The sequence below is a fragment of the Talpa europaea genome (assembly GCF_964194135.1).
Source record: "Talpa europaea genome assembly, chromosome: 7".
Lineage (NCBI taxonomy): Eukaryota > Metazoa > Chordata > Mammalia > Eulipotyphla > Talpidae > Talpa > Talpa europaea.
In genome coordinates this window covers 3,247,334-3,260,932 of record NC_140074.1, presented here as the reverse complement: position 1 = coordinate 3,260,932, position 13,599 = coordinate 3,247,334, and the positions used below count along the sequence as shown (strand labels likewise).

The following is a 13,599-nucleotide window of genomic DNA, read 5'->3' as shown; positions in this document are numbered from 1 at the left end:
CGTCAGGGGGTCATTAATAACCAATTAGGAGGGTCGCTGCGGCTCCTATAAAGGCGCCGAGATTTTGCCAAGGGGAGACGGTCCCGGCCCGGCGCGCGAGGCGAGCGCACGGCCCCAGCCCTCCCGCGTCCTCCGCAGCGCCCGCCCCGCCCCGCACCCTCCCGCGCGCCCCGCCTCCGCCCGCCTCGCCGGCCGCGCCGCCCGCCGTCCTGCAGATCCCTCGTCGCTCCGCGCGCAGCCCCGCGCCCGCGTCCCCGTCCTCGCGGCCACCGCCGGCTCCCGCGGCTCCGGCGCCCCGGCCCGCTCCCCGCCGCCCCCGGCGCCCCGGCCCGCTCCCCGCCCGTCCCCGCCGCCCGCCCCGCTCCCCGCGCCGGCCCGGCCGTCCGACCCGCCGCCGCGCCGGCGCGCCCCGGGGCCGCCCATGATGGGCTCGGTGCTCCCGGCGGAGGCCCTGGTGCTCAAGACGGGGCTGAAGGCGCCGGGCCTGGCGCTGGCCGAGGTCATCACCTCCGACATCCTGCACAGCTTCCTGTACGGCCGCTGGCGCAACGTGCTGGGCGAGCAGCTGTTTGAGGACAAGAGCCACCACGCCAGCCCCAAGACCGCCTTCACCGCCGAGGTCCTGGCGCAGTCCTTCTCGGGCGGTGAGTCGGCGTCGCAGCCCGCGGCCCCGGCCGCCCGCGCCTGCTCCCGCGCGCCCCGCGCCCCGGGTCCCCTCGAGCCCCGCGCCCCGAGTCCCCGCGCGCCCCGGCGCCCCGAGTCCCCGCGCGCCCCGCGCCCCGAGTCCCCGCGCGCCCCGGCTCCCGGGTGCGGCTGCTCGGGCGGGCGGGCGGGCGGGGGCGGGCAGAGGCGCACCCCGGGCCCCCCCCCAGCCGGCACCCCGGCTCCTGGGCGCACGGCCCCGCCGCGCAGCCACCCCGCCCGCCCCTCACCCCTTTGCGCCGCCGGGGTCTCGGCGTGGAGCGCCTTCCTGGGCGTGTAATAGCAGTTGACTCAAAAAGAAGGGTTTTAAATTCATTTAGTTAACTTGGGCTTGACCCGCGAAAGTTCCCCCTGAAACCAAGGACTTTAAAAGGCAGCGGGGACGCAGGAGGGGCGCGGGCGGGCGGCCGGGAGGGGAGGCCGCGCAGAGCGCGAGCGAGAGAAAGAGAGAAAAGTTTCCTTTCTTTGAGATGTCTCAAGTTCTCACTCCTCATTCATCAGCCCGCGAACAATGTCTTCGCCCGCGCTGGCATCTCTGCGCGTCGCCCGCTCTTCCCCTCCGCGATTTCTGTTCCTCTCCTAATGCGCCGTGAAGACTAATTCCACTTCCATTCACGCTATGTCAACCATCTAATCCCCCCTTTTTGTAAGGGGAATTCCTCGGCCCCTTTTAAACAAGTCCCCTCCGCATTGAGCGACAATTTACTGCTACAGCATTCTTCCAGGGCTAATGAATTTAGAATTAGCAATTTCTTTCGGAAGGCGCCGAGTGAATGCGCTCCCGTTAACAGCGTGACAAATCGCCGGCCGCGCCGCGAGGGACACCGTTTAACCCCCCTTTCAGCCGGCGGCTCGCCGGGTATTTTCCCAGGTAGCTTAGAGGGGAACCTTGTAAGACACGGAGGCCGCCCCTGCGCGCCTCGCCGCCCCCGCCCGGGCAGCCGGACCCGGCCCGGGGCACCCGCGCCCCGAGGGGCGACTCCGGGGATCGCCCGTCCCCGCGCGCGCGGCGCTTCTGGGCACCCGGGATCCGGGGCGAGCGCCCAGCCGCGCGCTGCGGGATGCGGCCGCCGCCTGGTTTTTTGGAGTCTCCGCGGCGGCCCCGCACGCACCCCGGGGTTTGTTCCCCGCGCCGTCAGCCCCCGCGGGCGGCCCTCTGCGCCCCCGAAAAGGAGTCGCTGTCCCCGGCCGGCCGAGCGCGCGCTGCGAGCTCCCGCCGTGCCCTAAGCGCCGCCGGCCGCGCGGTCAGCACCAAGTGACCGGCCCCAGGGCCCAGGGCCCGACGACGGGGCGAAAGACTCCAGGGGACGGGCATCCCACTCCGGGGAGCTGCCCGCGGTTCGCCAGCAAAGCCACCAGCACTGCGGTGTGCGCCGTCGGCTCGGCAGTCCTTAAAGGAAGAACAGAGCGCAGAGGGGATTAGGGGTGCTCTGAGATCTCGTGAAGAGACTAAAACAAGACCTCCTAGAAACGAACCCCAAAGCACCACTTGCCTTTGAAGAAGAGGGAATAGGGTCCCGGTGGTAAATATTAGAATCTCCACTCCCCCCACGCCTCCCGAAATTCTCCAGCAGGCATACCTGAGTGACTTCTCCCGAGAAGAGGGGCCAGGGTGTGTTGGGCTCCGTAAGGTGGGGCAGGTCCAGCTGCATCCCCAGCTCAGGACCTCCTGGCGAGGGCTCTGACCCAGCCCTCCTGCTCCTTGACCGCAGAGGTGCAGAAGCTGTCCAGCCTGGTGCTGCCCGCCGAGGTGATCATCGCCCAGAGCTCCATCCCCGGCGAGGGCCTGGGCATCTTCTCCAAGACGTGGATCAAAGCAGGCACAGAGATGGGCCCCTTCACTGGCCGGGTCATCGCCCCAGAGCACGTGGACATTTGCAAGAACAACAACCTCATGTGGGAGGTACTGGGGGTCTGGGGGCTGGGAGCAGGGGGGAGTGGGGTGCAGAGTTCCTGGCCAAGGATGACTTTGCTGGAGAATTGCTGCAGAGTTCCCGCCCAGCCCACTGAGCCCGGCCTGGAGAGTCCTCCGCAAACTGGCAGCCTGAAGGCCACCTTCTGGGAAACTGTGACCCTCCTCCCTCTGGCCAGCCCTCCGGGCTGTTGCTGGCCTCCTCTCAGAGGAGGGCGCTGAGACGCAGAGCCGCCCCCATCTTGTCCTGGCCTGCAGAAAGCTAGAGGCCGCCCCTGGGAGCATCTCCCAGTCGCCTGCATTCTTTCCCTCTCGCAAAACCACCCCAGTCTGGGGTGAAGGTGTCTAGAATGCAGAATACCGGAGGCCTGTTGTTTTAGGGACCAGGCTTCTCCACTCAGAATAATGACCTTGGAAATATCCGTCCCTGAACTAGCACCGAATCAGCTCCCTGAGTCCCAGGCCTGCCTCCCCCAGGTACTCTCAGGAGCTCTCAGCTATTATCCCCATTTCACAGAAGGAACTGAGGCTCCCCAGGGCTTCCGTCCTAGGCTCTGAGCCTCCTTTCGGGCAGATGCCAGGGAGCCCCCCCCCCCAGAACAAAGCCACTCCCAAGACACTGCCTCTTCTTAGTGTTCTTGCCCTGCAGAGGCCGAGCTGGTGCATCTTCTCCCGGATCTCATTTTCCCTGCACCCCCAGGGCTCCCCACCTGCCCCACTTGGCAGTCGCTGGAGGAGCCCAGCGTGACACATCTTGCACCTGCTCACAGGAGCAGCGGGAAGGAAAGGAGCCTGGCCCAAGGCCTCTCTGAGCAACCCTCCTTCCTCCCCGGAGGCCGGCTTACCTTCTTCACTTCTGGCTAACTTAGGGAGTGGGGTCCAGTTTGAACCCTGAATACGCTTGGTAACTCCCATGATTTCAGATGCCACACCAGGGCCTCCCTGGTGGCACAGGGGTTAAAGCCTCAGTGCTCTCCAGCTACCGCCAGCCTGAGTTCCATCCCGGGCCAGGGAGCTGACCCACAGGGCGCAGCAGACCTCTCCCGTCTCCCCGCTGCTCCCGGCAGCAGTGTGTTTCAGTAGATCTGCCTGTTCTGCTCCCCACTCTGTCTCTGGTGAATCCTCTCACCTCCCCCACACCCCTGGCCTGCACCCCAGTTCTTGTATGCATAAATAAATAAATCTTTGAAAAAAAAGATGCCACACCAGCCAGCCTTCCCTCTCCAGCCACCCGTTCCCTGCTCTGAGGTCCTGACCAGGCCCACTGCAGCGTGTGTCTGTGCCTGGCAGCACAAGGGGCACAGCCCTGCCTCACCTGGTCCCATTTCACCTGTACCCAGGTGTTCAATGAGGATGGCACTGTGCGCTACTTCATCGATGCCAGCCAGGAGGACCACCGGAGCTGGATGACCTACATCAAGTGTGCACGGAATGAGCAGGAGCAGAACCTGGAGGTGGTCCAGATCGGCACCAGCATCTTCTACAAGGCCATTGAGGTGGGTGTGTGGACAGTTGTGTTGGGGCCAGTGGGGGAGCCTGTGGGGGGTGCATGGGGCCTCTGTGTCTGGAGGACGGGCGTAGCTGGAGGGGTGTGGACACCAGTGCAACCAGCCCTGCGGGGCTTCAGGAAGCCTGGGTCTCTGGGAGCACGAGCTCATGGCAAATGCTGGACTTTATGCCGTTGTGAATGTCACGAGCACCTCGGCGGTGAGGCCCGGGATGCCTGTGGACGGTGTCCTGGGCTCAGATGTCATAAAGACACAGAGCGAGATGTGGGCGGCAGCCCCGGGAACCACGGAGCTGAGCGGGGCTGGGTCTGCGCCCTTCAGCTGCATCGCCTGCCACTCTGCGCGCATGGGACACTGACGTGTGGCCCGCGGCGCGTGGCTCTAGTCTCAGCAATCACTTGGGCCGTGGAGCATTGTCACTCTCCTGCGTGCTGTCTGCGTGTTATCATCTTTAATCCTCGCATGTTTAATCCACGATGGAGGATTCTGAATTTTCTACCAGGCACACTCGGGAGCCTTTGCAGGGAACTCGGGGCTGGGAAGATATTAACTCATGTCTATGCCGGCGAACCTTCTCAGAGGAGAAAGGGGGAGATGTCGCACGAATAGTGCATCCCACGGTGGGCAGAGCTGCGGCTAAGCCAGGCCCGGGTTCGGGAGCATGGGAAGGAGAGTTTCCTGCATTGAAGTGTTCGGACTGAGGCAGAAAAGCCCGTGCCGTATGGGGAGGGGAGAGTGGCAGGAAGCAGGTGAGAGGTGGCAGCCAGACGGCCACCCTGTCGGGACCCGCCCGGACAGCGTCCCTCAGTTGCCCGAGCCCCAGCAGCAGGGTGAGGGCGAAGTACTGCATGGTAGTGGTGGGGCTATTCCCCCCATGTCTGGCGCTCATGTTTCAGCAGTGCCCCTTGGGGTGGGGTTGGACTTGCTTGAGTTTTGTGGCGGCCCGAAGGAACCCCCTGGGCCAGAGAATGACTCCTCTTTAATCCATTTTCTCCCTGGAACTCAGAGCCCTGAGTTTTTCTAAGGCCCAGGGGCACTGTGGCCTGGAAGCTTCTGGAACTGGGACAGGTTGTTTCTGAATGACCAGGCCCTGCAGAAATTTCCTAGGGCTGACGCAGAATGACCTTTGCCTGGGCCCTGGTGTGACCAGGGAGTGTGTCCCAGCCAGGGGGTGCACCTAGGGAGGACCAGAATGTGAAAGGTTGCGGAGGAGGTGAGCCCGTCCCAGCCTCGGGTCCAGTGAGGTGGGTGGCGCACATGGGGCAGGACTGAGGGCAGGCCCAGGACAGAAGTGACTCCTGTGACATCAGCTGCTCCCCATGGGAGCAAGGCCCCCCAGACACCCTGCAATGGGCTGATCCCCACTGCTCTCAAATCTCTGCCTCTCACCTTCTCAGCCTGAGACACCCTCACATTCCTACACCACTGTCCGGCCACCCAGAGATAGGCGTGGTGGGACGCCCACCCTTGCAGACCTGTGCACACACACGCACATGTGCCACCAGCACACAGGCACACACACACATGGGTGTGCACGCATGCAGTTTGCACGCACCCCGGCACCCAGGCACCCGGGAGATGCGCTGCAATGATCTTGGCAAAAGGGCGCCCAGCTGAGGCGATGTGGGACGCTGAGGCTCAGCCGCTGTCAGGTCCCGCCAGCTAGAGGCTGGGCAGAGTCAGGGGCCGTGAATAGACATTTACACAGAAGTTTGGAGTCGGGGGCAAAGTGGCTGCAGAGCGTGTCCGGGAAGGGATTTGAATTTGTAAGAATAAACAGAAGGTCATGTACAGCTGGTCAGGAATTTCAGAGGGTGGGAAGAGCCGGGCCTCGCCGCCCAGCTGGCACACGAGAGCCGATGGCACGCACCGGTTTGGCGGCATGAGCCCTCCCGGCGGGTCCGAGCAAAGGACGAGGCGGCACAAAGTATCAGCCTTTTCACTACGAATAAGTGAGCTTGGGCATATTTGTGGTGGCGGCAGTTTTCTCGGCCTGCTGGGAGGCTCCCCTTTCTGGACACCATGTGTCGCGGGGTGTGTGACCCCTGGGCAGCAGGGCGGGGCCAGCGCTCACGGCCCTCCCGGCCCCCCCCCCCCCCCCCCGATGCCTCTGGAACTCGGGGGTGTTTTCTCCTGCGTGTGCGCGGCCGGCCAGGGACCAGAGCGGCCTTTGCTTCTCCACGCGGCTGTTGCTCTTCACAACGCTACCCCGCCGCTGGGCCCCAGGTGGAAGGGAGGCCTTTGTGCAGGACGCCGAACTCACCGCTGCTGCCGTCAGGGGACGGTGGCGGGGCAAGACTCAGCGGAGAGCCCGGGGCGGGCTGGCATCCGGCGCGCCTGAAGCATGTCTGGGCTGGGCAGCTTCCTGGCTCATTTTAACCAGGAGAATTTGCTGGAACCTCGGGGCCTAAAGTGGACATTTCTGGAAAGGGCCTGGCACGTGGTGAGTGAGAGCTGAGCGCTGAGTGAAGAGGCTTTTTGTGGATGGGGCGGGTAGAAAGGGGGACTCGAGGATGCGGGGACCTGGTTCTTCCAGGAAGACGAAACCCAAACCGGCCACCCCAGGAAGCCAGACCTTTCGCCCCAAAGCTCAGCTGAGGGAGGGATGTGGGACACATCATTTTGTAGGTATGCTTTGTAATTTTGGATTTTGTCACTGGGAGGAAACTCCTAGTCTTTCCCCCACCCCCCAATTTATTGGCCCATCCCCGTGTCCTGAAGTCCCGTCATCTCTGCCACTTTCCTCCTCGTTTCCAGCCACCGAGGGGTTTGCGTTCCCAGAGTCCCGTGGCCCCTCTGGCCTTCTCCCGGCGCCATGAGCCACTTTCCCCTTGTACCGGCAGGGCTCACCGGGGGTGCTGTGCTGCGGTGACCCACCACATCGCTAGGAATGCTGCCGCCAGGAGCGCGCGACCCCAGGGCCTCTGCAGCTTTTTTTTTGTTAAAGATTTATTTTATTTATTTATGCATATGAGAGCTGGGGTGCAGGCCAGAGGTGTGAGGGGTGAGAGGATTCACCAGAGTCAGAGCAGGGAGAAGAACAGGCAGATCTACTGAAACACACTGCTGAGGGGAGCAGTGAATGAGTCAGGAGAGGTCTGCCGTGCCATGTGGGTAGCTCCCTGGCCGGTGATGGAACTCAGGCCGCAGTGGCTGCCGATAGCTTCATGGTGCTGAGACTTCAATCCCTGCGCCACCAGGGAGGCCCCCTCTCAGCTTTTAAAACAGAATGTTCTCAGCCTCGGGAGCTGCTATCACTGTCTCTATCTTAATGACGATGAAAGGAAAGTTCAGGAGGCAGACGGGAGGGTGGCAAGCTGTGACGTCCATCTAGGCCTGTTTGACCCCAGAGCCGGAACCCTTGATCCACGCGCTATGGGGCGTCCCTGGCCAATATCTATTTGCTGGAACTCTATTAATTGGTGTGTCGGGACATCTGTGGTACAATGGAAATTGATATTCGTCCAGATGACACCGAGATCCTTCTAGACTGGGGCTTCTGCTCTGCGGGGGGAGTCGGGGGGGGGCATCAGAGCCTCCTGGGAGCTTGTTCACTAGCGTGACATGAATTGATATAGGAAAACAAACCCCAAGCCCCATCGTTTTCAATGTGTAATAAAAGTGCAGAAGCGGGGCAGGACGACCGTGCGGGATGGCAGGCAGCTAAGAAGCAGGCAGCGGGAGCCCGCGGCTTCTCGGTGATCTTCCCCCGGCGTGTGGCGGTGCGGATGTCACGGGCAGGGGCCGGTGTCACCGGGGCTGCTTTGTTTCCTGCCCGTCCTCAGCCGCTGCTGCAGCCCCGAAGAAGTGAAGCTGCTGGTGGCGCCTGCGTCTCTGAGCTGGCGCCGAGTCCGGCGGGGCTGCGTTGGCGAGTTGGCAGGACAGAAACAAACAGTGCTGTTGAGGGGTCACTGCGGGCCGCTGGGAACCACGCTCTTCTTTGCTCCTTGGCATCAGCTGGCAGGACGCTGGGACCCTCTAACAATAGTGCCGCCGTGGCAGGGGAGAGCCCGCAGCTCCCCAGGGTTCCCTGGCCTTGATCTTCAGGGATGTGGTGAGGGGTCCCCAGCAGCAGGTGACTGGCTCCCCAGAGCTCTGAAGAGCTGAGCGAGGTCCCAGCCCTGGCCTCAGTGCCGATGGCTGCCCCGAGGGCCGGTGGCTTCTCCCTGTCTAGACAGGCGTCACTTTCGACTCCAGCTCTTTCTTCTTGATAGATTCTCTATCTTAAAAAGTCATCTGTGTCAAGTAGTACGTGCTTATTTTTTAAAAAACCATCTGATGTGTCACATGGAAAATGAAGTCACCTCATCCTACCTTATCAAGCTGCCCCCCACAAACCACGAATCGGCATTTAAAAAACAGGTTCAAAACGACAAACTCTTCTGGGACAGGAGCTGGGACCGTGCGCCTGGGCATCCTGAGCGGAAGAGACCAGCGCGCTCGCCTTGTCTGCGTGGTCACTTTCCTGTTTGTCATTATTTAGTAAAATGTCAGCATGTTTTTAAAAATGTGCTGGTAACTACCGGGCTCGCCCTTGTGTTGAAGCGGTAGCTGCTGCAGCTCTTAGTCACCGCTCGAGCGGCATTCGGGATCCACGCCATCCCGGGCATCCTCGGCCCCACGCCCGCCGTCATCATGTTATTTTATTTTAGATTTAATAGTAATTGTCACCGGCACTAAGATGAAAAGGCCAGTGTTGAGTCAGATATTTGCCTAAGGGTCCCAGACCACGAGTCTGGAGGTAGAGATGGAGCTCAGGGTGCTCTGCTCGGGGGCCACTGACCCTCCCACCCCACATCTGTGCTGCCCTGGGGGAGGCAGTACCTGCAGTGTGGGCTGGTGTCCTTGGGGCCTGCGCATCTGCTGGGCGCTGAGGACACGGCCCAGGCCATGCTGCAGGCTTTCTGCGGTGGACCAGTCCAGGGAAAACCCTAATAAGCACTCGCCCCATCCTCGGTTGTGCCAGGAGCGCTAGGTGCTCCTGGCCCCCCAAACTCTGGCAGACACCCAGTGCGCCCGATCGCGTGCCCTGCCCCTGCAGTCCGGTCCCCTGAAGGAGTGGGCAGTGCTGACCGCCGGGGGGCCTGCTGGCTTTAGAATGGCAGATGGAGATGTCTGGTTCTGTCTGAGCACTGACACCATGGATGACTCTCAAGCAGAGTCTCAGAATTGGGGGAACCTCAGGATGTGCTCCCCCAGTCACTTTTCGGAGGCAGCGTTTGCCTAAGGATCCCATGATCAGGGCCCTCCCACCAGCGCCCTTCACAGTGAATTCCTCTGAAGTGTTTTTTTTTTTTTTTTTTAAAAAAAGATTTGTTTATTTATGCATACAAGAGCTGGGGTGTGCATGAGAGGATTCACCAGAGACAGAGCGGGGAACAGAACAGGCAGACTGACCGAAGCACACTGCTGAGGGGAGCAGCGGGCAAGACAGGAGAGGTCTGCTGCGCCATGTGGGTTGTTCCATGGCCGGCCGGGGGATTGAACTCGTGCTGCAGAGGCTGCGGAAGCTTCATAGGTTGTGTCTTAACCCCTTGTGCCACCAGGGAGGCCCCCTCTGAAGTATTTTACTTTCATCAGCTTCTCGTCTAAGGGACTCACAAAACCTCCGCCCTCTTCCAGCCGAGCCCTGCTCGCCTCCCGGCAGCGGCCATGACCGGGCGTGACCAGAGAAGCCTGGGCTCTTGCTCTGATGTTGGATTCTGACCCGCCTGCCTGCTTTATGGCACCGGCTCATTCCCCTTGAGGCCCCTAGACTTTCTGATTCTCAAACCTGGGCCACCCGAGTGTGGACCTCTGCCTGGCTTCCCCCTCACTGGCCCTGAGATTTGAAGCGACATTCTATGGTCGGGGTGGGGGGGCTGTTAGGGGAGGGACCCAGGGACCCCAGGCTGTCTTAGGACCATGGTAGCTACCAGGCCCCGACCCCCTTCTCTGCTCAGAGGTCGGGGTGGTGTGGAACAGCTGGCTGTGATGGTCTCAGGGTCTTTGGGCTCTGGTATGCACAGAGGTGTCTGAGCGGGCAGGTCTGCAGGCCAGAACCACATGGAGCCCGGGCTTCTCTGATCACGGAGGCCAAGGAAGGCCCTCCTCGGGGGTGATTTCAGACACCCCTCGATGGAATCCCCTGTGACCCTTTGCTCTTAGACTAAATACAGACACCCCCCACCCCCACCCAGGGAGACAAACCAGTTGTGGCTTGGGGGTGTCCAGCTTTTGCCGTAGGTGGGGGGCAATGAGGGTCCCCACTTGGGAGGCATAACTGGCTTCCACCAAAGGCCTGGGGGGGGGGGTTCCTTGGGACATCCCAGAGTGTGGGGTCTACGGTCAGCATGACCTCAGAGCCCTGTCCCCATTTGTGGGGTTCTCTGCCATAGTGCAAGGACATGGTAAAGTGTGTTTGGTCCAGGGCTGTGTACCCCCGAATTTCCTGAAGTGGAGGCACTCATCGGATCCAGATTGTGTCTTTGTAGCCTCTGCTGCATGCATGGAGTTGTGCAGGGTGCTTTGCTGGGGACAGACGTGCACATGATGTGGTGTGGCCGTGTGGGTTTGGCTTTGGCTGAGAGATGTTTCCAGAACATTCCAGATAGGCTGTAACCAAGTACCCTAGAGTGCCTCACAGTCTGTGTTCCTTGGGGACATTGGCCTCAGCCCCGCAGAGGCAGACTGCCTGGGTAGGAAACGTTTCCTGGCTTCCCGGCTCCTGTGACTGGGCTGGCTGCTGCAAGGCAGCCTTCTGCTCTGTTGTTGTCAGCTTAGAAGCACTCACGTGGCCAGGAGGCAGCTCCTTCCCAGAGGCAGCGCAAGGGCTGGGGTGGAGAGCAGGCCTGGGCAGGCCTGTGGAGATGGGAGTGAAGGGCAGCACATCCCGGGGCCTGCCCTGTTGGTGCAGCTTGCTGGGAACGGCCAGTGGAATGGGCCTGGAATGGCGGCCTTGGGACGGGGCCAGATGACATGAGACCCCCGGGGGCTGCTGCCCCTGACTGGCCCTGGCCTCCTCCCTGCAGATGATCCCTCCAGACCAGGAGCTGCTGGTGTGGTACGGAAACGCCCACAACACCTTCCTGGGGATCCCTGGTGTGCCCGGGCTGGAGGAGGAGCAGAAGAAGAATAAGCATGGTAGGTGTTCTCCAGGGCCCCAAGGACAGGGCACCCACAGGATCCAGAGGAGAGGTTGCAGGGAGGCGCCTGGCCTCTGGCACCCGGTTCCACCCCAGCAGCATCAAGCACAGGAGCTCTAATGGTACAAGGAAGCGGGTGTCCCTGAACTCCCGTCCAGTCTGGCAGTGGCGGGGGGCATTTCTCCTGCTTTCTAACAGAATAGATGGGGGGGGGGGCAGAGTAGGTGGTGGGACACCAGAGGCTGCGGAAGCAGGGGCCGGGCTTTGGGAGCCTGGATTGAGATCTGGTTCTGCTGTGCAGACTTGGGATGGCTCTTTGCCTCAGTTCCCCTATCTGTAGTGGAATGATGTAGAGCAAGATGACATCTGAGTCCCTTCCAGCTCTGAGACGCTGGGGATTGCCTGGTCCCAGGTGGCAGGTCTGGGCAGTGCAGGTGCTCAGTGGAAACCTGTTGAACAAAGGTGGGGTGGGGGGAGGGCCTGTAAGGAGACAGTGATGAGCAGGCTTGAGGCCCTTTGCTCACCACCTAGTTGGTACCAAGTATCTGGGTAAACCTTACCCACTGGGCCTTCACAAGACCCCGGCAGCTGATTATCCTTATAGAGGACGAGCCTGCGGTTCATGAACTAATGTTTCCCCAGGGCTTGCTCTGCCGGAACGTCCCACACACTCACTTCCCTGATCCTCACAGCAGGCTGGGGAGGGGGGCTGCTGCTCTTACCCCCTGAAAGGGAGGTATATGGGGAACGGGCACAGTTCTGATTCACAGCGGGCGCTCAGTACCAACACATGGAAGGTGGGGGACAGGGCTGTGGTAGTTACAACCACGTCTGGGGGGCCGCTTTGAGGCTGGCGCTCCCCACGCACCGCCCAAGGCCGCTGAGGACGCAGCGCAGAGGTCAGGCGCAGTCGGCTTCGCGCGATCGCTCGGGCGGTTGCGCAGTCCGTGGGGTCGCCCCCATTTTACAGATGAGAAAGTTGAGGTTTCGTGAGGTTTCCAGGCCCGCACCCCCAGGTTTGGATCCAACCCCTATTCCACCCCTTAGGGCCCCTCCAGGCCCTGCCTGCGCCCTCGACAGGCCTCCCCAAGAACCGCGCGTGGGGAGGCGGGAGGAGGCTTGAGGCCGCAGCTGGGCACGGGGTGCGGGGCGCGGGGCGCGCGGGGCGGGCCGACGGGGGCGCGGGTTCTAACGGGGCTGCTCTCTCCCCCACCCCGCCCGCGCGCCAGAGGACTTCCACCCCGCGGACTCGGCGGGCACCGCGGGCCGCATGCGCTGCGTCATCTGCCACCGGGGCTTCAACTCCCGCAGCAACCTGCGCTCGCACATGCGCATCCACACGCTGGACAAGCCCTTCGTGTGCCGCTTCTGCAACCGCCGCTTCAGCCAGTCGTCCACGCTGCGCAACCACGTGCGCCTGCACACGGGCGAGCGCCCCTACAAGTGCCAGGTGTGCCAGAGCGCCTACTCGCAGCTGGCCGGCCTGCGCGCCCACCAGAAGAGCGCGCGCCACCGGCCGCCCAGCGCCGCGCTGCAGGCGCACTCGCCCGCCCTGCCCGCGCCCCACGCGCCCGCGCTCGCCGCCGCCGCGCACCACCTGCCCGCCATGGTGCTGTGAGCGCCGCGCCCCCGCCCCGCGCCCCCCGCGCCCCGCGCCCCCAGCACCCTCTCGTCGCCCGGCTTCGCCGACGGGGCTGGGGCGGCGTCCCTCGCCCGGGCCCCGCGCTGGCGCAGCCGCTCGCACGGCCTCTGCGGCGTCGGGTCCCCCCCGCCGCTCCACGCCCGGGCCTCCCTCCCCGGCCGTCGGGCTGGCACCCCTCGAGGGGCAGGGAAGGGGGCTGCGAGTCGCGAGGGCCCGCGGCGGGAAGGGGCGCCCCCCTGCCACACCCCCTGCCCCCGCGCTCGGGAACGGAAAGGGGCCGAGGTCCCCGCGGGGGCCGGGGCGGGGCCTCCTGCCTCGGGGGGCCGCTGTCCTGCCGGGCCGGGCGGCGCGGGCGCGCGTCGAGGGTCGGGGACTCAGGAGCCGCCAGAAGACGCCCGCGGGCACCTTCTTGGCCGTGCGAGCGCTCCCCGCCTTCTGGCCACCCGGCCCGGAGCGCGCTTCCCTGCGGGGAGGGCCGCGTCCTCGGCCGGGCGCCAGGCAGGTCGAGGGTGAAAGCAAAAAAACCATGCGGGGCCCCGGAAAAGGCGCTGCCCCTCTCTGGGCCTCAGTTTCCCCATTCCCCACCTGTAAAGCGAGAGTTGGACCAATACCCCCCCTTCCGCCCTGACCTCGCGGTCGGGAGGGGAAGGTTCCTGCCCCCCTCGCTGCGCTGCGCGGGCGGAGGCGAGACTGGCCCCGGGCGCGCTCGCC

At 63.3% G+C, this 13,599-nt stretch overlaps 1 protein-coding gene across 1 annotated transcript; it reads left to right on the top strand.

Moving 5' to 3' along the window:
- Window positions 1–369: 369 nt before the first annotated feature.
- Window positions 370–12,864, top strand: PRDM12 (PR/SET domain 12; the record flags this gene model as incomplete). The annotated part of the gene is made up of 5 exons (XM_084238958.1): window positions 370–644; window positions 2,415–2,605; window positions 3,955–4,110; window positions 11,133–11,244; window positions 12,476–12,864. The coding sequence occupies exons 1-5, from the start codon at window positions 422–424 to the stop codon at window positions 12,862–12,864; spliced, it is 1,071 nt and encodes a 356-aa protein (XP_084095084.1). The 5' UTR covers window positions 370–421.
- Between the last annotated feature and the right edge of the window lie 735 nt (window positions 12,865–13,599).